This window comes from Podarcis filfolensis (genome assembly GCF_964270895.1).
Source record: "Podarcis filfolensis genome assembly, chromosome: 2".
Taxonomy (NCBI): domain Eukaryota; kingdom Metazoa; phylum Chordata; class Lepidosauria; order Squamata; family Lacertidae; genus Podarcis; species Podarcis filfolensis.
In genome coordinates, this window is record NC_139605.1 from 73,496,251 (window position 1) to 73,519,001 (window position 22,751).

Sequence of the window (22,751 nt, forward strand, 5' to 3'; positions counted from 1 at the left end):
GAATGATGGTAACATTTTGGCTATACAACTGCTTTTCCATCTTTTGACATTACTCATCAACCTCTTAAAATTCTTTGGATTTATCCAATGCATAATAAAATTTCTATCATCTATCTATCTACCTACCTACCTACCTACCTACCTACCGTATTTTTCGCCCTATAAGGCGCACTGGCCCATAGGACGCACCTCGTTTTTTTTGGGGGGGGAAATGAATAAAAAAAATTTATTCCCCCCCCCAGCCGCGGGGCTGGGGCAGGGGAAGCCAGAGCTTCCTCCGACCCCAGCCCCCAGAACAGGCTGCCACCCCAAGCCTTGCGTGCTCGGCGGGACCTCCCGCCAGGCGCGCAAGGCTTGCGCACACCTCCCTGAAGCATGGGGCATCCTCCGGAGGACGCCCCGTGCTTCGGGCTGCAGGCTGCCGCCCCAAGCCTCGCGCGCCTGGCGGGACCTCCCGCCAGGCGCGCAAGGCTTGCGGATAGCTTCCTGAAGCGTGGAGAGCAAGAGGGGTCGGTGCGCACCAACGCCTCTCACTCTCCAGGCTTCAGCAAAAGTCTGCATTCACCCCATAGGACGCACACACATTTCCCCTTCATTTTTGGAGGGGAAAAAGTGCGTCCTATAGGGCGAAAAATACGGTATATCTATCTATCTATATCTATCTATCTATCTATCTATCTATCTATCTATCTATCTATCTATCTAATTTCTTGGCTTGATATTCTTCTCTGCTTGTACATTCAAGGAATGGGATAGGGATTATACAAAATGTAGATGCGTGTGTATGTGTGTGTCTGTGTGTGTATGTGTGCGCGTGCGCACACACACACTTTTTATACCTTAAGATCATAAACTATGTGAAGGTGTGCTGAAGAATGTGTTTGAAGATAGTGAAACAGTTTCTTGCTGTACAACAGGATGTACAGTAAGCAGGCAGCTTATGCAGGGGTTATCTTCCGGCGGATTGTGCCTAAAGCCAAATTATGCATAGTCAAAATCTATTGAGCTCAATGGTAAGTGGGATTGCCAAAGTCATTTCCCCCAGAACCTCACACCCTTTCTCCACCCTTTTAATTTTTATTTATTTATTTTGCCCGCACATAAAGCTGAATGTGCAAAAGTTAAATGCACCTATGTTGTGGGCTTGCTGTATTTATTGAAATATCCCTCTCTCCGCCACTCCTTATGGCAGCCATTCCTGGACAAGGCAGTTTAATTATGCTCTGACTGTGGCCGTTGCCATCTATATACTTAGTCAACTAAGATGAATGAAACAATGACTATTTTAGAGAAAGGGACACCCATTAAAAACTCAATAAGCAGATACTAAGAATGGTTTTCTTGGCAGTCAGTGCCAATATATCTGGATCAGATTGTGCAGAAACTGCCCTATTGTACTGACTATAAGTAGATGGAGAGTTTTCCCGTTCACAAGGCAAGTTGTACAGTGTATTGTATAGGCCAATAGTGATAAGTGGGAGCAGTTTGCCGCTTAATCACAAAAGTGTATGTGTCACAGGCCTTAATGCATTTGTGCCTGGCGGTCTTTGATTCTGTTCTCTGGCCTTATCGTGCTCTTATTGAAGGTGGCGATAAAGCTTCCGCTATTGGTGTAAACAACGCTGCCCTGAATGCCTGAGAACATTTACCCCGTTGGGCCTATCTATAACTCGCTATTTATTATGTGTACCGCTATTATGTGCCTCTCCATTCTTTCCCGTATCTCTCCATTCTTAAGATAAGTGTAATGAAAAGAAATATCTTAAAGAGTTCTGTTTCTGTTTCTAGTTCTCATATAAAGATAAACTTGTTTGCATGTGCTCTTCCATGTAACTCCTGAAACGCCTTATGTTTCCCACCTCTTCATGGCTGCCACGTACTTAGGTGTTACTGTAACAGAAGTGATGCTCCCAGGACGCTCTGGCCAGAAACACTATATTTTCACCTTCAGCAAGTTGCTAGGCTCTCAGTTCTTCCAGCTGAATCTCTTGCACCAGAGATTCATGGCCCATGTGGTTCACTTGGGAAGTGCAAGTACTTCCCTCCCAGTTATTTATTTAGATTTGCTAGTCATCTTGGTTCTCTCCTTTTGGAAAATTTTTCTTAAAACATATCTGTCATCCTTTGGCAGGATGTTTACATTACAAACAGGCTTGTATAACCTCCTGAGAGGCACTGCTCCTGCTAAGGATTTGGCCTGCTAAAGATATCATTCAAGAGGTATTGTTGCCAGCTTTGTTCCTTTATCATCATTATTATACTGGCACGTTTTCTAAACCCTTTGCAAGCTTGTACTGCAGACATTGGGAGGTGAGAATGCTTAGCTCCACACCATAAAAACCTCCATCTGCTGATTTCTGCAGATAAAAAGCAGGGAAGCAGGGCAGTCCTAAGGGGGAGGTAAAAAAAAAAAATCTCACCAAAACTGACAGGATGCCTGTCTTGCTGCCCTGTCCTGTGCATGTTTACTTGTACATAAACACCACTTAACACAGTGGGATGTGTCTGCAGGCTGGAATGGGTTGGATTGCATTCTTGAGCTCCTTCCATAGAAAGGTCTGTAGAGACGGAGAGACCCTGTGAAATGCTTTCAGAATCTGCAACTATTAGGCTGCATTCATACCACACATTTAAAGCACTATGATACACTTCGAACAGCCTTGGCCTCCGAAGAATTCTGGGAGCTGTAGTTTGTTAGGAGACCCCTCTTCCCCACAGAGAGCTACAATACCTAGAGTTCTTGTGAAGAGGGATTGATTGTTTAACCACTCTGGAAAATGGCAGCTCTGTGAATTCCCAGGATTATTTGGAGGAAGCCATGACTGTTTAAAGCGGTATCATAATGCTTTAAATGTATGGTGTGGACGTGGCTTAGGAGTGCAACACCTGACTGGGCTTTTTCTGAATGCACTTTTATACAATCAAAAGAGCCTGTCTGGCTGTTGGGAGGGAAATAATGGGAGAGAATTGGCAGGAATCAATTGTGAAGTAGAGTTCTTCTGGGCTGTTTAGTGTGTGGCTGCTGAGGTCAGCTAATACTTTTTGGTATGCATTTTAATTACTGTTAAGTAAAAGAAGTAAGTCACAAATGTTAGGAATGTGTTGTTTGTTTTTAAGGAGAGGTGTTGCCATTATTTGAAACAATTGTCACTTGCACAATATCAATTCAAAAATATTGAAGCTCCTGCTGTGGAGGTATTTTAAAATATATTTAAACAAATCCCTATTCCTCCCAAGTATAAAGTGCCAAGCAGGACCTTAGTGCAGTTTTGTTTTCCAGCTATGTTAATATTTCGGCATGTGGCTACTTGCAATTACAATAAAACTGTTTTGACATTTGTGTTTGGGGTTTATTAGGGTGGAAGCTTTAATCTTGTCTCACTGAGCTATTTTGTGTGTGTGTCGTTCATTAAAAATAAGGGAAATGATTACTGAATATTTGCCATGACACTGTTCCTGCCATAAGGGGAAGTCATAGGACAGACTTACAAAAACAGTTTCATTAGGAGCCAATTCCCCCCACCTCCGCCCTAGGGCTGCTTCATTTAGCTTTGGGGGTTTCTGACGGCCCTATTTTATCTTGTAGTTCAGTGTAATAAAGATTGGATAAGGGAAAATGCATGCTGCTTATGCTAAAACACAATTATGATGCCCCAAATGGATTTTCAGAATTTAAGCCATCAGCAGCCAACATTTGAAGCAACATACAATTGAAAACTAGTTCTTAGAGCTACAAAGCATGTTGTGGATACTAAGCAGGCCAAAGATAGCACTTAGAGCTCAGAACCAGGGGCCTTTTAGGGATGGTTAAATGCTTGGTTGCCTGGGGTGGTCCAACAGTTGATTGCAGATTAGTTACTAACTTGGTGACTCACTTTCTCTTTTTAAATGATGGGCAGGTCATCTTAGAGGTGTTCAGTGCCACTAAGATAAATCTGCCACCTCCTTTTGTTGATATGCCGTCATTGTTTCAAACATACAATCTACCTGTCTGCTTCTGAGTTCATGCGTAGAGGAAGGCACTGTTGCTTCAAGTCACTTCCAACAGGACATGTATTGGGGACCAAGTAGAGGCAGAAGGGTGGCAGCAAGTAATATTACCACATATCGGCAGCTTCTCTTTATGTCAGTCTTCCTCTCTGCTCTCACGTAGCACACATAGGCTGCCTGGGGTACAGGGCTCCAGACTGGCTGCTTTCTCTGTCTTCTGGGATGCCTACTTAACAATTGCCCCAAGTTTTAGATCAGGGGTCAGCAAACTTTTTCAGGAGACCTTGTGGGGGGCCCGACTATATTTTGAAAAAAATAATAATGAATGAATTCCTACGCCCCACAAATAACCCAGAGAGGCATTTTAAATAAAAGGACACATTCTACTTATGTAAAAACAGGCTGATTCCCAGACCGTCCATGGGCTGGATTTAGATGGCAATTGGGCCGGCTCTGGCTCCTGGACCTTACTTTGCCTACCCATGTTTTAAATTACAGAAGCAGTTGTTGAGCAAATCTGTTTATGTCAGCAATGAAATTGTCTAGTCAGTTCCTCTTTTGGCCCCAAATGTAGCAGTGTGACTACTGCAGTTTGGATCTCCCCACCTCAACCTAGTGTGCTAAGGTTTTTTTTGTGTGTGTTTATTGAGGTGTCAGTTGTGTCTAGCAATGTATTCATTTAAAAACTAGTTCCAGCTGAACACTGGCTGAGAGACAGATTTTTTCTCCACTGGAAAAATGTCATTCTTACTAGGATTACAATAACAGGGAGCAGAGGAACTTTGTCCAAATAAGGAGTGTGTTTGTATCTGATTAGTCTGTTAAAATCTAGCCTAGAATCTGCACATATCAGTAGCTGGGGGGGGGCAGCAGTTTTCTTAGCATTGCAACCTAAATTAGCAAATTCCTAACAATGTCTCTTCTTCCTGTTTTTTTTATTATTTGCAGACACCAGTCAACAGGCTCGCTCTGTATCCCACAGGCCTTATTACACACTGCCTAACAGTAGCCATGAGAGGCGGTCTGTCCTCACCATTACTGAACCTCCGCGATTCCATTTCCAGGCCAAAGGAAAAAACATACGCCTGGATGCCCATTCCCGCAAAGCCACTCGGAGGAACAGTTTCTGCAACGGCGTCACTTTCACCAACCGGCCCATCCACCTCTACGAGAAAGTGCGTCTCAAGCTGGTGTCTGTGCACCACGGGTGGAGCGGGGCCCTGCGCTTTGGCTTCACCACTCACGATCCATCGCAGATGAGCGCAGACGACATACCAAAATACGCCTGCCCAGACCTGGTGACACGGCCAGGCTTCTGGGCCAAAGCCCTGCCAGAGAGGTTTGCACTAAGAGACAACATCTTGGCGTTCTGGGTCGACCGCCATGGAAGAGTTTTCTATAGCGTTAATGATGAAGAGCCAATTCTGTTTCACTGTGGCGTCAAAGTCTCCGGGCCTCTCTGGGCACTGATAGATGTCTATGGAATCACACATGAAGTGCAAATACTAGGTAGGTGTATATGGTCTGTTAAAAAAATAATCTCCTTCTGTATAGACCCTTTTGTCATGTCTCCCTTCTCTCAGAACAAGCTGTGTGAGGTTGGTAGCGGTGTTTATGTTGTAAAGTGTAAAGCCCAGATACTAAGCTTGCATTTTCATTTTCATCCAGTCACTGTTACTGGGACTCGGGTTCAAATCCCTACCTAGGTATGAAGCTCACGGTCCCTCTGCCAAGCCTACCTCACAGGCTTGCTGTGAGGGTAATAACTGAGAAGGACAGAACCAGGTGTGCCACCATGAGCTCTTGGAGGAAAGGTGGAATGTAAATGTAATAAATAAATGAAATAAGCAATGGTGAAAATGTGAAATCTTCAGGCGGACGTTCTGCTCCATCGTGGTTAAATTGGATTGCACCATGGGGCAGATAAGCTGGCAACAGATATTTTTTCTCCAATTACAGTTGCCTAAATTAATATGCCAACACTTCAGAAATTTAAAACCAACGCCAGAAACTGCCCATAGTATTTATATTGGTAGCCTGTTCCTATTGCATAAGCTCGCTTGATAAAACTGCAGGTGTGTTTGTTGCACTGGTGCCCTTGGTGTGCGATAGCTTTTAACTTTTGGATCTGTGAGCCCCACAACCAAGGAGACCAATCCAATGACATGAGGCCTCTTCCCCTTGCATTGGCTCCACAAATTGCCAGCTGTGTGTACCATGCAGTGCCATGACTCATCCTCCCTCTCCAGCTCAGGCTTTATGACCATTATCTCCTGCGATGGCCACTTAGAGCCTCTCATGTGGCATTCCTGCCCTATCGGGGTTTTTTAGAAAGCACAGCACCTTGACACAAGAGAAACGCCAGCTTCTCTGCTTATCAGAGGACTCCAGCGAGGGCAGCAATGTCGTAATTCTCTTTCCAAGAGTTTGGAAGCTTTTCCAAAGCATTGGGTTTTTCCTCTTCTTGAATCTATTCCGTCCAGGCAAGAGATTCCTCGCTCTTGATTTATCCCCTTGTCCTGTAGAGTTCAGGTGATAGCTTGGCTTCAGTTGGCGTACCTAGAAGTACAGCTCAATGAGCCATGATTGTGGACTTATTTTTGTCCTTATAGACAAGCCTGATAGTATGTGTTTACAAGCACTAGGGATCTTGGATGCTGCCTGTGATGTAATCTGCTGCTTCCAGTGTTCTCAGAACATGAGCACTAATACATGTGTCTGGTGTACTCCGGGGTTATCTGAATAAAGCTGTCACAACCCCCTTCCCCCTTTCTGGTATTGGTTTACTGCACATATCTCCAGCTCTACAGTTGACTTCAAAGGACAGATTTGGCATTCCTGTCATCTTAATTGTGGACATGATTGTTAAAGATAACATAGCTTCAGCAATAATGACATAATGCATTAATGGAAAATAGTTCAAATCATTCTTAAGTAGGCACGGTTTAAATTGGGGTGCTTAAAATTTTGAAAACCACGACCACAACCTCTCCCCACCTCCCCAAATTCTTAAGCCCCCTTTCCATGTCCTTTTGCACCCCAAACAAGGGACACTTTTTCAGCTTAAAATTAAACAATCACCTAGGAATAGTTAAGTGCCTTGCCAAAAGGCTATTGAAATTGATTCTGTGCCTTGCATAAGTGGGTATTTATGCCATACCAAGACCTAGCGTGATTCTGAAAATTGTCTTTACATTTTCACTGTGCCCTACTAAGCCTTGTCAGAAAGCTATGGTCCGTGGTGTGTTAGATCCTGCATTATGACCCTGGGTAGAGTTGAAGGGGCACAGCTCCTATGAAGTGAATTATACAATGGCTAGCTTGTCAGTGGAGGCAGCAGGTAGAAACCAGGCCATTTCTCTCTCCCCCTGTGGTCTGTAAAACTATAGTTTACAATGTGCTATAGCACTTGTTGGCCACAGTCAATTAATTTGGACTGTGTGCCAAAAGCCCATTAAAATAAATGAGCATAACAGCACTTAACTCTTGCTGAATTTTGATCAGAGCCTTCAAAAGTGCTTGGCCGCCTCTTTCCCTTCAGAGCATCCATATGAAATAGATCACTATTATTAGCATTTTACAGTTCACTATTATTACCATTTTACAGGTAGAAATGTAAGAGAAAGTGAGGGCCAAGTTGGATCACTTTTGTAGCGTCAGTAATTGGGGAGTGGCTGGAAGACGGGAACAGAGGGTGTCCCAAATATAGAACTGTAGATGCTTCACAAAGCAGGATGCACTATGTACAAATTCATTATATCAACTCTTAACATTGTAGATGTGAAGCTTTTATGACTTAAGCACTTAGAGAAAGCCACTCCTTTGAAATATTGAACTGGCTACCTGGGATCCTGAGGAGGAAGACAGGCTTTACTTTAACACCCCCTCCCAGATTCCTTCTGTCAAGAAAAGCTATGTGGCTAATCAAAATTGAAAGCTGTTTTATACGTTTGATTTTTCCATATATTGCATTGATAGTCAACTTTAAGCCCTTCAGATAAATTTTCAATACATTTCCACTTTTAAGGAGGCTAAAATGCATGCAAATGCAGCAGAGTCATGTGTAACTTAAAATCAAGTTTAACAGTGTAAACCTGTGTACGTTTTCCCAGAAGTAAATCCCACTTAATTCAGTGTGTTTTATTCCTAAGCAAGCATGCACAGTACTGCAGCCTTAAGCTGCCATCCACAAGTCATGCCATGATTTCAGCATGAGTCCAGGTAGTGGCCCCCAGATTATAGATCTAAGACTTTGGGAAAATAATCTTAGGATGATTCTTCCTTTTAGAAATCTGAATGTCCTAAATCAAAATTTGCCGAAGTATCTTGCCCTTTGCTTTCCTCATATGCATTCTTTTTCTCATTATCAACTCTCAATAACTATACAGGGGAATGGTTCATATGGAGTGATGTGTTTCTAGTTTTATGCTTTGGGGCTAGAAATGTTTGTGGGTTTTTTGTTTTTTTTTTGTTTACATTGGGCGCTATCAGATGGGATGTTGTGCTGGGAGAGAGTTTGTCGCTTGTTCACGTAGCCTGTCAGTAACAAATAGTCTGTAGTGTGCTTTGAAACATTTTTTTAAAGGTCACTACTGCTATTTTAGCATGCAAGTACATTACACACAATTTATTATTAATGGTCTAAAGTGATTAAATGCATTCTCTTTCCAGTCTCTCTTACATGAATTAAATTGGCAAGGACGGGGTGGGGGTGTGGAGGTATGAGAGAGATGAGACGAGGAAGGAATATTTATTCTCTCAAGTAGGTAGTGTAGTTTGCAGAATCTGCTTTTCTGCAATTGAGTGAGGCAGTGAACAGAAACAGGTCTCTTTTTGTGAGCACCAAATACAAGTCTGAAAGGAATAGAGGCCCCTGCATCGGGCAACCCGCTTGTAGTATGGTGTTCCATTGGACAGTGCTCCCGTAGAATAGCAAATACTGGTTGGAGCTTTGTTTGACGGAAGAATTCCTAACTGCCTTGAAAATTCTGTGTTTCCAGATATTTTTCTTTATGTTCCTTTTGCCCACTTTAATTGGAAACACAATTGGATTAGGAAAAGTATCATATTTGATGTTTTAAGTATGATGAAGGAGTGGCCAGAAAGCAACGATCAAGCCAGGGTAGGCTGCCATTTTCAGCTTGCCTCTAATACAGCTTTTCCTTGTCATTGCCTCACAGACAGCATGTTTGCCGAGACGATGACCTCCACCCGTCTCAGCAACGCACGACTCAGCACTTGCCTTCCACAGAGCAGCCACGACTCAGCCAACTTCAACAACAACGAACTGGAGAACAACCAGGTGGTGGCCAAAATTGCTAATCTGAACTTGAGCCGTATGCCTGCGCTGCCGACAGATAATCACACCATCCCTTGCTGTCCAAGCAGGCGGCAGCTTGCCCAAGTGGTGCCTGCCTTTCTCGATACAGATCTGCGTTTCCACCCTACTCGTGGGCCCGACATTAACTTTTCTCAGGACCGGATGTCTGCCTGCACCAACTGGCAAGAGAGCAATAGGACTTTGGTGTTTTCCGACCGGCCTTTGCACATTGGCGAAAGCCTCTTTGTGGAAGTTGGACACCTGGGGCTGCCGTACTATGGAGCCCTCACGTTTGGCATCACTTCTTGTGATCCTGGTACTTTACGAACAAATGAGCTCCCAGCGGATCCAGACTTCCTTCTGGATCGCAAGGAATACTGGGTGGTTTGCCGAGGTTTCCCAGTCCTCAACAATGGGGACATCCTCAGCTTTGTGGTCTTGCCAAATGGAGAAGTGCACCATGGAATAAACGGGATCAACCGTGGGATGCTGATGTGCGTTGATACCTCGCAGTCACTGTGGGTATTTTTCACGATCCATGGTGTAATCAATCAACTCAAAATATTAGGTAAGTGCAGCTCAAAAATATGGGTGTAGTGTAGTGTAACGCTGAGATTTCTTTGCAGCTTTGGAGCGGCATTACATTCTCTCTGGCTTCAGTGGGCTGTTGCCTCTCTCTGTGGCATTTTATAGGCCAACTAAACCCTTGTTGCCACCAGCTGTGCCTTGCATTGGCATTGCTGAAGCATGATCTTATATTTGGGGAGATGGTCAAAAACAGATGTCTCTGCCGCTTGTCTGGCAACTTGCATGTACTTTTTCATAAAGCTAGTAAATGTGCATACTATTCTACAGTGGTACCTCGAGTTACAAACACCTCAGGTTACAAACGCTTCAGGTTACAAACTCCGCTAACCTGCAAGAGTTACCTTGAGTTGAGAACTTTGCCCCAGGATGAGAATGGAAATTGTGTGCCAGCGGCAGTAAGAGGCCCCATTAGCGAAAGCACACCTCTACTTAAGAACAGTTTCAGGTTAAGAACGGATTTGCGGAACGAATTAAGTTCGTAACTAGATGTACCACTGTATACTGTTTCTACAAGCCTATGTGATCCATGTGATGGAGCAGAGAGGGATCTCGATCACATCTGACTAGAACACTCAGGTAGGCCCTGGTGTATTGATCAATGTGCTGTAAGCAGCTTCAGTGGCCCTAGCACAGTGGCAAAGATGCAGACTGCCCTCTTGTACCACCACCAGGCCCCTTTTTGGTCACATACCAGTTTATGGGCCGTTTTGCCAATATAGAGGTCTGATCACTACTTGAGTTTTATATTCCTGGCTGAAAACTAGCATTGCTTTGAAACAGGGCTGATTGTAGTTCCATAATTCAGAACATCAGAATTGCCTTGCACAATCAGCCCAAGATTCCTCTGCTCCAGCATTCTCTTGCCAAAAAGCAGCCAAGCAGGGCATGAGGATTATGGCTACATTCCACTCTCACTTTGTTCTCAGCTTCTGGTCTGGATACATGTACCACTTCTGAGCAGGGAAGTTCCACTTCGAAGGCATCACTCTCAGTTGGCTGCACCCTTTTGGCTAGGTGGGGGTAGGCTGTATTTTAGTAACTTGACATCTTTCTTGGGGTCCTAAGTTCCTGTTTACAAGGTCCTTTGTAAGTGGAATTCACAGGACCTCTTTTCCTTTTCTTCAGACTGGTGATGCCTGCAAACCCTGCTTTGGACCAAACCACATACCCCACATGTATGATGTCAGGTGTAGGGCAGGTGGGTGTGGCTTGGTCAAAACAGTCTCATGGGCCCATGTTCTAGACATTCTCCACCACTGGTCTTCAACCTCCTGGTTGGATCTTGCCAGTCAGATTTTTGCCCCTATCTGAATTGGGTGGGAATAGAGTGAGCTTTAACGAGGCAGTTAAGGCAAGCTTGGAACCAGAGGAAGCTCATTTTCTTTAAACAAATCAACCTGCTAATAAGTATTACAAAATACCAAGTTCCCAATTACACAGTAAGTCTGTTGTGAAGATGAAATGGATGGTGTTGTCCCAGGGTAGACTCAGTTCCGCACTGCATGCCTGAGAGATTCCTGCCCCACCCCTCAAGCTGACGGAACCTGTTCTTTTGTATTTTCAGGCACTGTGCAGTCCAGCCCTGTGACAGTCTCTCCCTCAGGATCCCCTGGAGGCTCCCAATATGACAGTGACTCAGATATGGCTTTCAGTGTGAACAGGTCTTCTTCCGCTTCTGAGTCATCCCTAGGTAAGGGACCCTTTCGCTTTGTGCCTCCTGCACTCTTGTTGTTTGAATACACACATTTCACCCTGCCCAAAAGTTATGAGCCAGACCTTACAAGTTGAGTCTTGCTTTGCCTGAATGAGGCATGTTGCAATTTGCACAGTGTGTGCCGAACTTCCTCTTTCTTCTCGTGACAGAGGAGCGTCCAGATTTCCTAAAGCTGCTGTTGAGGTTGTGTTAGACTTTAATGCAAGCAGATGGAAACCCTGAGAGTAACAAATGTGGTGACACCTGTTGCTGTCTGTAGGAAATATCTGTTCTATCTTCCTGAGGGATGGCTCAGTCGGTAAAGCATGGGACTATTAAACTCAGGGTTGTGCGTTTGAGCCCCACATAGGGCAAAATATTCCAGCCCTGCAGGGGGTTGGACTAGATGATGCTCATGGTCCCTTCTAACTCTACAATTCTGTGAAGCCTAGAGAAACTAAAGCTACTTTACAAACCTGTCACACCCAGAACTCCATGGCATGATAAGTAAGAAGAGGAGTTTGGAGTTGATATCCTGCCTTTCACTCCCCTTAATCTCCTTTTCCCTTCCGTGAGGTGAGTGAGGCTGAGATACTTCAGATAAGTGTGACTAGCCCCAGGTCACCCAGCGGCTGCATGTGGAGGTGCGGGGAAGCGAACCCGGTTCACCAGATTATGAGTCCACTGCTCTTAACCACTACACCACGGTGGCTCCCAAGAGTAGATGCCCCACTTTACCTGAACAGGAAAACCATTGCATGGCAGCCTGTTCTAGGGGAAGGGGAGCAAGGTGCTGACCCAGTGCTCCCACAGAGCCATTGTTTGTCTATCTCAAAGGTGGGAATCTTTGGCGGATGCCAATTCTCATCAGCCCCAGCAGGCATGGCCAATGGGTGGGAATGATGGAAATGGTCATGAGTCCAACATCAGGAGGGCCGCAGGTTCCTCAGCCCTGGTCTATTCCCACAGTGGTTTCATGAACTGCTCCAGAAGGGGCTCCTTTGGTTGGGGTCATATGGTCCCCATGTGACATTCGTAACAAGAAATGACCTTGTGTATGAAGAGCTGTCCTATGCTATGGCTGTAACGTGGTTTTTGCAGAACCAGGGTAAATAGAACATGAAATGCAATACAAAATCATTTGTATTAAAAAACAACAACCCAAAATGCAACTGTCACTCCACATGGTGCTACTGAAATCCTGCAAGGATTAAAGTTCCTAATGATGAGTGAAATATGGACTTCACAACCACTGAACCACAGCTGGATGAAAGCCAATACTGCTTAATCTATCATCATGAGCTACTCTGCTCCAGAAATATTAAGTGCTGGTAAAACATCCTTTGCTGGTTCAAATCTCATGCTATAGGATTCTATTAATGGAGCTTTAGAATACAAAGTATATGATTGAAAACATTTTCTTAGTACTTTTATTTATTGAAATCTCCGACCATACAAATATTAACGCCAGGTAGCTACGAACAGCCCCAAATCCCATTCATTAAATGCAGAGCTGATGTACCAGTTTCTGTAAATAATTTTTAAAGAAGCCAGCTTGTTTCTGTGATAAGTTTTAATATAAAATTCACCTGAATATTCTGCTATGCACTTTAGAAATGGACTTTTAAAGAAAGTACCCCACACCTTGCAAATACCATATTTGGAAAGTTGCTGCAGCTGGCGTGACTGCCAGGCAGCAAACGGAATGGATAAGTGGTTCCTGCAACAGCCACAGCAGGGACAAATCATGATAGACAAAGTCTATCTAGCAGCACCCCCTGCAAGTCATACTGCATGTCTTTGATCTTTAAAAACCTCCTAAATGACAACTGTTTGAAACTGTAGTTTTTATGGATGTGGAAACAGGCTTGATAGAGGTTTTACTTCCCACAAGGGGTATATATGCAAACATTTCTTGAGTTCTGCTGTTCCCTCTCTGTGTCAAAGTGTTGCTGGTTTTAAAACATCCCCCAAACCTTTTTGTTCATAGCACTTTTGTCTAAAGGAAGCAACCCTTTGCGTTCCCCATTTTTCTTTGCAGCCTGACATAAGAGGCTCAGATTAAAGGGAAGTGGTTCTGACTCAAGGTTTCTCTGTTCCCCATTCCTTGCAGTGACTGCTCCAAGTTCACCTCTGAGCCCTCCAGTGTCTCCCGTGTTCCCACCTCCGGAGCCGTCAAGCAGCAAGAATGGCGAGTGCACCGTTTGCTTTGACAACGAGGTGGACGTGGTGATCTACACCTGTGGACACATGTGCCTCTGCAACACCTGTGGTCTTAAGCTGAAGAAACAACTCAATGCCTGCTGCCCAATCTGCCGACGGGTCATCAAAGACATTATTAAAATCTACCGCCCTTAAACCCCATTTCCAGCCGTCCTGAGGGTGTGTGTGGAGGGGGCGAGGGGGCAGGAGGAAGAATGTTGTTACTCATTGCCACAACTTACCGTCACCGCTTATGGGTTATTGTGCTGGTTACAGAGTGGCTCTTTTGTCTATATTTCCGTGTTTTGACCAGTAGGAACCAATCAGGGATAATTAAGTGATCTGGGAAACACTCTGGTCCTTGTAGATGCTGAAGGTACAGCTGCTGAGTGGGAAGAGCTTCATCAAGATGCTGCTCTGCTGGGTTAAGGTAGCGGTGGGGGTTGAGCTGTAAGTACCTTTGCCATGAGGAGTCTCTCCCCACCCAGCAAAAGAAAATAACATAAAATAGACAGTGAAACCTACTTGGGCAGAAAGTACTGGAGAAAACAATTGTTTGAATTAATAATTCTGGGCACCTCCCCCCACCATGATCATGGGATATTTACTGAATTAGGCAGTTTAATTACTGAAACAGCACTCAGGCAATTTCAAGCAGGGAGGAATATAGGGGGGAGATTTAACAGAGGCACTGTGGAGTGAAATGACTCCTGTCATCTTGTAAAAATTGTGGGGAATAGGCAATGGATGACATTTGCTTCCTTCAAGGCACTTTTTCTCATTTATGGTTCAACAGGGGAAGCAGGTATGAGGAATAGTGAAGAAAAAGCTATCGATGTCCTTGGAACACAGCAAGTAAACAATCCCACTTTCCTCCTTTGTAAGTCACAGATTGAAGCTTCCTGTTGCACTGAGCAACTGTGAAGCACTTCTGTAGCTGGAGAGTGTTAACGTATTGGTAGGAGTAAGCCTCTGCATGCACAAGAGAAGCAGCGTCTTGTATGGCGGTTCTGAATCGTCACAGCAAGTAACCATGCTTAGAACCAAGCTACAAAGAAAGAAAGCTGATGGGGGGACTGTTAGGTTTCAAATGTCCAGAGTTCCCTCTTGAAATTTGTGCAAACAGCTGATGGATGTTTTCCTCTATTACTCCCCAGAGATTTTGTCAGTAAAGTATGCAGCCATGTGGAATCTCTCATTTCTTCCTCTCCAGGAAGTTGTCATCTACTCCACAATAGAGACATCTTACTGAAATTTAAAAGCCCTTTTCTTGGCATTGTTTGTTGGAAAAAGAATTTGCAAGCTATTATTAGATGCTTTTAAGATAAATGCATTTTGATTGTGGTTATAGGAACCTCTGAACTCTACACTAGCCTGAATGGGATGTGAAATGTCTTGGGGCTTTAGGGGAGAGGTGCCATGCAAGCAATAAAGCAACTTTGCTTGACCTATCTGCCGATTCTCTTTCCTTGCTCAGTCTTTGTGTGGCAGCATCCTACTACAGTGCACACAACTGTAGTTGCCCATAGGCAACCTGTCCCATTGCCATCTAAAAGCAGTAGAATTTATTCAGAGCAGGCTTTTTGCTGCTTCCACCTCAATAGAGGCATTCCATTCCATTGTGCAACAGATGCTCTAAAGCTGTGATCCTGATGTTTTATCTGATTTATGACGAGATCCTAGGATCTACTGTGGTGGAGCAGCTTGTAGGTCTTTCCAGGGCAGAAATGCTTACGTGGGAGCCTGCTAGGAGCCATTCTCAGCCCCAATATATGGCTGCATTCTTTTCCATAAAACAGCTATTCTGAGCCTATGGGGCCCTTCTAGCAGGAAGAAGGCAGTTTTCCTTTTGGACAGCATACTTTGATATGCTGCGCTGTCAATAAGGGAAATGTAGGCCAGTGCAAATTTTGGCCATAAATGACAAGGCATGTGGATCCCTTAGTGGGGAAAATAATACATAGTTTAAGGTGGAAGACAGCAATGGCTTTAGAGGGACAAATTATGTTTAGGGAATACGGAGTGCTTTGTAGACAAAAATGTGTGGACTAAGCTTCTCATAGTCCTTTGAGCAACATGGTAGCTGTACCTCACTGGGTAGCTGAGCCTCTTTTCTCCTCTGTCTTTAGTTTAAATGCTTTTCTAACCTTTAGCTCCTGGCAAAGTTGCTGCACTAGCATCGTTTGTAGGCTGCACTGGAAGCCAATGAATGCCAATGACACAATCCTAGCAGTCTTAAATTGCCACTGGCTACAGTTACATATTGCATAAGGAAAGGCATCAAACAAGTCAGATGAGTTTCCGTTTTCTTTAAGGTGCAGATAATATCTTTGTCAACAGGAAAGCCTGTTTCTTTTCCATTTTAGAGTGGTTTGGGACAACACTATGGTGCATGATGACTTCCAGTAACTTTATAATAGTTTTGAGTATCCTAATTACCATACGGAAATGTGAAGGGCAGCGAGGTTAGTTTAAAAATGCCATCAGTTACTCTATAAACAACTTTTGCCTACATGGAATGCAACTGCTTTGTGATGAGATAAGTAACTGAGGCCTCCTAAAACCAAACAGGAGTCCTAGTCAGTGATTAAGAATCTCCATGAGCATTTACATTTAATTTTTGCACCGTCAGCTGTTGTCTATAACCATGGAGGAGCCAATTAATAATGCAGATAATGCTATAACTGCACAACATGGGAGGCATTATGCAAGCAGCATTGTTAAAGCAAGTAACACTGCCCATCACAAGATGATTCCAGGTTGTTGCATCCACCTTAAAGAGCGGATCTTTGCATTTCTTGACCTCCACAATCAGCTTTTGCTGGTGTCAGCTTCTGACCCTGTTGTGCATGTTAATGATGGACAGCTGAAAAGTTTAGGGGGCAGAGGAGATGTGATGCTTGAATTGAGAAAGGGAGCAGATTTAACTTGGGCTACTAGTTGCACAATAATATGTTAAAAAGAAGAGAGAAAGGGCAAAGCCACTCAGCTGATTGCAATTATTTAATCACCTGCTAAGTTAATTGCCATTGTTGGCACTGCCGTCAAGCTCTGTGCATGAAAGGCAGATCCTCCAAAAGTTATTTTTCACCATCCAGCTGTCTTGCTATTTGCCGTTAATACTTCATAGAGATACTTGTGTAAAGCAAAACTTCTTACCTTATTATGAAGCTGAGTCAAGCCAGCAACATGGAAGGGGCTGCCCACTTAGTGACATGTGTTCCAAGGGGGTCTTTCCGCTCACTCTATTTCAGGTGCTGCTAGTTGCGCATGACCACAGTGCCAGATGTTTGCCGGGGAAAAGGCATGAATATATTCCTAGCATCTCAATTCCATCCTCAATTCCATCCTGCTTACCTAAGATGCCACTGAGCGACATAACTATGAATCAGAGTTAATTTGAATGAAATTTATTTGCCGTAGCGGCCATCACTGCAGCTAGAGTTAAGCTCTGGAGAAGCTTACCAGAAAGAAGTCAACAAATTTACATTTTTGCAGATGTAATTCTAAGGAAGGGTGACAATTTTAGTAGTCAGTGGGTTTGCTTTCTGGGTGCTGATCAGTACTGATAACTACCTTCCATTCTACTCCCAACTCCCTGTGTAACTTGGGGTTGGATTGTTCCCATCCCCTTTTTGGTGTCATAGCAAAGCACCCCCTGGGCATTGCCCTTAGATACCTTTGGGCTAGAATTAGTTTCCAAACAGCAAGCCTTTACACCACATACACCTGGCAGTAAGTCCCATTAGTCTCAACGGAGCTTACTTCTGCATTGACAAGTTGTGCTACAAGCGATCTTGGAAAGGTGTGCCTTTTTACTTTACTAGCTTCCAACTGCAGTGGTTTTTTGAAAAGAAATTTGTAGACCTATGATAGTTCAAAATAAGTGGAGGAAAGGACACATGGTGTTTAATCTTTTCTGTTGGGAACAGACTGCCCAAAAGGAGCAGCATCTGACATGGGCTTTATTAGGCAGAGTTAAGTCCACAGCCTAAGTGTTGCTGTGAAGCAAGCTGGGGAAGCAGCGTTAATGGACATGCAGCTTTACTTATTCCAGTCTCACAAGGAATTCTCAAACTCTGACAGACAACTTTTAGGAAGTAGAGGCTATTTAGCAACTTGTTCTTGCTATTGCTTTTTTTGTTTTGTTTTGAGAAAAGTATCTGTTCAGAAGATCTGTTTGTGCCTTATAAGGTATCTGTGCACTTTTTATCCTTTTTAATGCTACTTTTAAAAATGGAGGGAGAAAAAGACCCTAATCGATGGTTGGTAGTTTTTATAGAATTTTATGTGTTCACCAAGAACTTTGCTCTTTTTTTATATTGGAGTGAAAATTTTATGTTTTAATTGAAACTTTGCTGCCGTCCTCCTCCCCATCTCCTCTTTGTATAAAAGCTTTTTAAAAAGTTTTGAGATTTCTGAAACTTCTTGATATTTTTCTGGTTCATGACAGTGATCTGTATATCACATTCTCAAACAAGCCAGATTTTAATCTCTCTGTAATAGAACTTTCAATGCAGATTCTTTGGGGAGGGAAGTTTGCACTTCTCTACATGTTAATACTCTCTAGCATTGTGATCTGTAGTGTGTGTGTATGTTTTTTATTTTGTTCTGTTTTACATTAATATAAAATTTTACCTGTTTTATGAAACAAATAAAATGTTGGCTTGTAAAATATTCCCACCGGCCTGAAGTGGAAAAAATGGTAAAAGCAGAGAGCATGTCTGTTATAGGCTTTAGAAGCAGCTCCTTGCAACCTGAAACTTCTTTGATGGCTCTTGCCCAGACCTTTCACCTTCAATAAACAGGGATTTGCTGCTTAAGTTTGCCTGCACCTGTAGTACCCTTTGTTGCCTGTGGTAAAAATCCAATCTATATGCAGGACTACCACTGGTCCTGTTGTTAAGGTGACTTGTTAAAAGTTGGGGTGAAAATGAGAACAAATCAAAAGATCAATGGCTCCAGGCCAGCATTCAGATGACCATGCCTCATGACTTTTGCCTGTTCATGTGAGCTGTGGACAATATGGTTACCTGCTTTAGACCAACCCAGCATCTGGGTTGAAGCTGATTTGAGATCCTTGATGTTTAGGAGACTTCCTAGTCTAACCACAGCTCGCACAAAGGGACTCCATACAGATTCAATGAGCTCATTCATATCAGATCACTGTGTAAATTTTGCAAAGAAGTCAATGATCAACTTGTCAAGTGGTGTGTTCATAGTTTGAATTACATTCTGTGAAAGGGCCTCTCTCTGCACACTAAGGTAATTTTGACCATGAATTACATACCAACTGTAGAAACTAACCATAAGTATAAGAGTGACAGGTTTCCTTCTGTCTTTACAAGCCTATGTTACTAGGCTAAGCCTTGCAAAGAAAAGCTTTTTCTTTTTGGAAGAGAATTATCAGAATGAGGGATTGTTGTGGATCTGCATACACAACCACCTGTTTTTGAACGAAATGGGATACGAATGACACACAGTAGCCTGCTAATAAACTGACTACTGGGAAATGTACACAGGCTGTACCTGAGAAGGGTGATAAGCAAAATGTTGGCTAGTGTTCAATATCTGAAATTTGTGAAGCAACCCATACTGCTTAGTGTTGCCAATGCAGAGTAAACCTCTTTTTCACTCTACTCTCACACACAAAGGTGTTATGTGCAAAGCCAGTATGGAAAATTAGCAGGAGTTAGCCCCAAAAGGGGATCAACTTAACCCAACATATCCTCCACAAACTCAATGTTTATTTACCATGTCAACTACGAGAGCTGAAAAGGCTATTCGGGTTCCACCACTACAAAGTACACTAACAAGAGTGACTTTACCACTTGTATCACTACACTCTGCTCCTGCGCAAGAGTCCTCACTCCTCTACATATGACACAGACAGTGGGGCCACAGACACGAATGATATCAGAATGCAAGACAGCTAAATGGATAGTTCAGGGGTTTCCAAGACAGCTTGCCTTCTTTTCTTTTCTTTTTAAAAGAGAAGCTATCAATTCAGCATCTTTCAACTCTAAAAGGAGTCATGGTCCCTTGCCTACCTGTAGCTGTCGGCAAATCCTCCCAGGCTTACGTTAAGCTAGGTTGTCACATCATTTTCCATTTCACTGTAGATAATTTGACAGATTCTAATGCTTGTGACATGGAAGGAAGGCGAGAGGCCCTGGAAGGTTACAAAAAGCATACAGTAGAGACAACTCCCAAACCTTTTTCACTTGACATTCAGTCACTTCAATAACTGGGCACTGTCTCTTTGTATTAGCATATTTCTTGCAAAGAGTTAAGATACCAAGACTTAACCGTAACATCTTAGGCTAACTAATTACCTGAAGGTGCAAAAGGTTTTTAATTGATATAACTTTTCTGTCCTTCAGTTAGTAAGTAATATTTATTTAATAAAATTATATACCACTTGGTTGTAATAAAACCTCTAGGCAGTTTCAAAAAAATGCTAAAGTTATCAATAAAAAGCAGTTATAAACAACTGAAAAATCAGCAGACAAAAAACATGTCAACATTTAAGCAACCCTATCAGGACACGCAAACAATGTTTTAATCAGGCCCTGAAAGCAGGATACCATCTTAGATGCTAATATCAGAGGAGATTGCTCATAAGAATGTAACACGAGTTCTGTGTACACTTGTGCTGCCTTATATCCCATTAACGGAAGCATAGAATTGCTACTCACATGGTCACCTCTGCCAAAATGAATTTTCACAAATTTGCCATGCTGTCTATTACTGGGTTTATACACTTTTCAGACATTAAGCTAATCATGGAAGGCTTCCACTTTAAGAGCAGTTATGTGTGGAAACAAGTGAGACGTGTGACTTGGACTTCCTGTACATATTTAAACAACTCTTGGGAGCAAATAAAAGACCAATGATGGGCAAGCAACCAGAAAAAGTGTGTCTCTGTCACAATTAATGTGATTGAGAACACGGCTTGAAAAGCACAATACTTCCATCATTTCCATCCCACTGTGCTGTTGCTCATTTAGGTGGCCCTTCCAGGTCTTAGTTTCTCAGAGAGAGAAACAAACAAACAATGGAAATAAATAATCTAAAACCACTTCTAATGCAACCTGCTTGGTTATTTGGACACAAGCATGGCAGTTAATGCTGTCTGGAAATGGTGAATGCATTTGAATTTCAGTTTAATCATTATAACGGGTCAAAGTCTCAAGTTGCTGCCAAGAACCTTCTCTTTATCAGGACTCCAGGGAATTCTGGGTGTGGTGCAATCTGCTCCATGTGCCTCTCCATTGGGAAGGAAGCCAGTGTTGAGACTTGATGGGTTTTTGGGTTATTAACACCGTAAGGTTGGCTGCCACCCACAGTGCAGCTTGGACTACGGTGAACAGAACACAATGGCTCCTCATCAGTCAATTCAAGCCCAAGATACTTCCTTGCCATGTGCTTTGCTGTCTGTCAAGCCCAAGCACAATTTAGGAACAAGGCAAAGTGAGAGACATTCAACCAAGTAAAATTTGCAACTGGAGTGCTAGGACAACTGAAGGTGGGGGTTGGTATGGGAAGCCATCCTGCAGTCAGTTGATAATACTAGCCCTCTGGTCTTCACCGTGACTTTCACCTCATATACTACAATAAGAAGCCTTTATCTCCTACAATATAACATGGGTCTGGGCTGCTAAATGCCAAGTAGCACTGCCATTCCTTTGGCTCCTAACAGCACAAGGGCAGGATTGTTGAGAGTCAGGCACCCCATACGTAATTATAACCAAGCCTTAAGGCACATGCAAAACTACTCAGCTTTCTGCATTTCCATTTCTGCTACGTTGCTTCTGAGTAATTTATCAGGGACTAACTGAAGAGATCAAAGGCAGCAGCTGAAGACCAGAAATTCACTTCCACCGCTGCCTCTAGCTAACAGGTGCTACTCGACAGTTACAAGGCTTAATGCAATGGGGGAAACAAGATTTGGGTAATTGCATTAATAGCACCACATAGTGGTCATTTGAAGCTCAGAACTGCACTAAAGAAGGCTAGAAGCAGGTCATATCATAAGCACAAAAGGGGCTCCTTATCTTTCCCTCCTGGAACTCGAAACAGTTGCTCCTTTCTTCCTGTTGGTAAGTCCAGAATGTTAGGTCCTGGAGTGATGTGCAAAACAAAGTGATCCCCACTGAATGACTTAACTTCTCTTGGAAGCCGCACAAGCTTTTGATCTGTGCACAAATTTCTAAAGTAGTATATGAGAGACTTCGTTTTTTCCCAAACAAGCATGTAATTTAATAGCTCAGCAACAGGGGGACTACTCCATGGGATGGCAAATTTAACAAGCAATATAGCCTAGGAGGATGACTCTGAGGAGCTGGGTGAATAGGCTTAGTACTTACCCCTGAATTCTGCTCCCTGTTCTTGAGGTTGGCCTGGAGCAAAGATACTGGATGCCACTGTTGCAGGAACATCTAGACTCCAGCTATAGGCCTTATGACAACCCTCCCTACTGCTTGCCTTCCTGCAAAATGATATTAAGTGGCACAACATTCTTTTTCTGTTCTATACTGCATTGTTTATTGGGCAAATAAACTGGAAAATCTATCTACATACATACACAGGTGTAAGTGAGAAATGCAGCAAAGTGTTGCAGTGTAGAGTGAAGATGCTCCATTCTCTTTTTCTCCCTGCCCATACCCCATAGCAGCACATCAACACTCCATGCCCAGTTAGATGCCCTGTCTTCATTGGGTGATTCTGAGTTCTACCCCCTCCCACACACAATGGATGGGGTTAGCCTAATAAGTACTGTCAGCACAAGTCTTGCATGAGGGCTTCCGTTGGCACACACTGGCTCAGAAGGGACATTTGCCATAGCATGACATTGAATTCTACCCTATAGCAATCCCTCCCCGAAAGGGGTGGGATATTTTGGCAAACCTTCATATGATCACAGCACCGGCACAATAGATTGACTTGCCATCCCCA

At 43.4% G+C, this 22,751-nt stretch overlaps 1 protein-coding gene across 8 annotated transcripts in view; it reads left to right on the plus strand.

Annotated features, from left to right (window-relative positions):
* The window catches only part of NEURL1B (neuralized E3 ubiquitin protein ligase 1B), a 188,588-nt gene extending 169,972 nt beyond the window's left edge, over window positions 1-18,616 (plus strand). For 3 of the 8 annotated variants that reach the window (XM_083594094.1, XM_083594095.1, XM_083594096.1), the window contains 4 exons: window positions 4,939-5,499; window positions 9,171-9,878; window positions 11,463-11,588; window positions 13,705-18,616. In XM_083594094.1, coding sequence (XP_083450220.1) covers window positions 4,939-5,499; window positions 9,171-9,878; window positions 11,463-11,588; window positions 13,705-13,949 — 1,640 coding nt within the window. In that variant the 3' untranslated portion in view covers window positions 13,950-18,616. The remainder of the gene's footprint in view (window positions 1-4,938; window positions 5,500-9,170; window positions 9,879-11,462; window positions 11,589-13,704) is intronic. The other 5 variants (XR_014543046.1, XR_014543049.1, XR_014543045.1 and 2 more) reach the window with 3 other exon arrangements.
* Window positions 18,617-22,751: the final 4,135 nt, after the last annotated feature.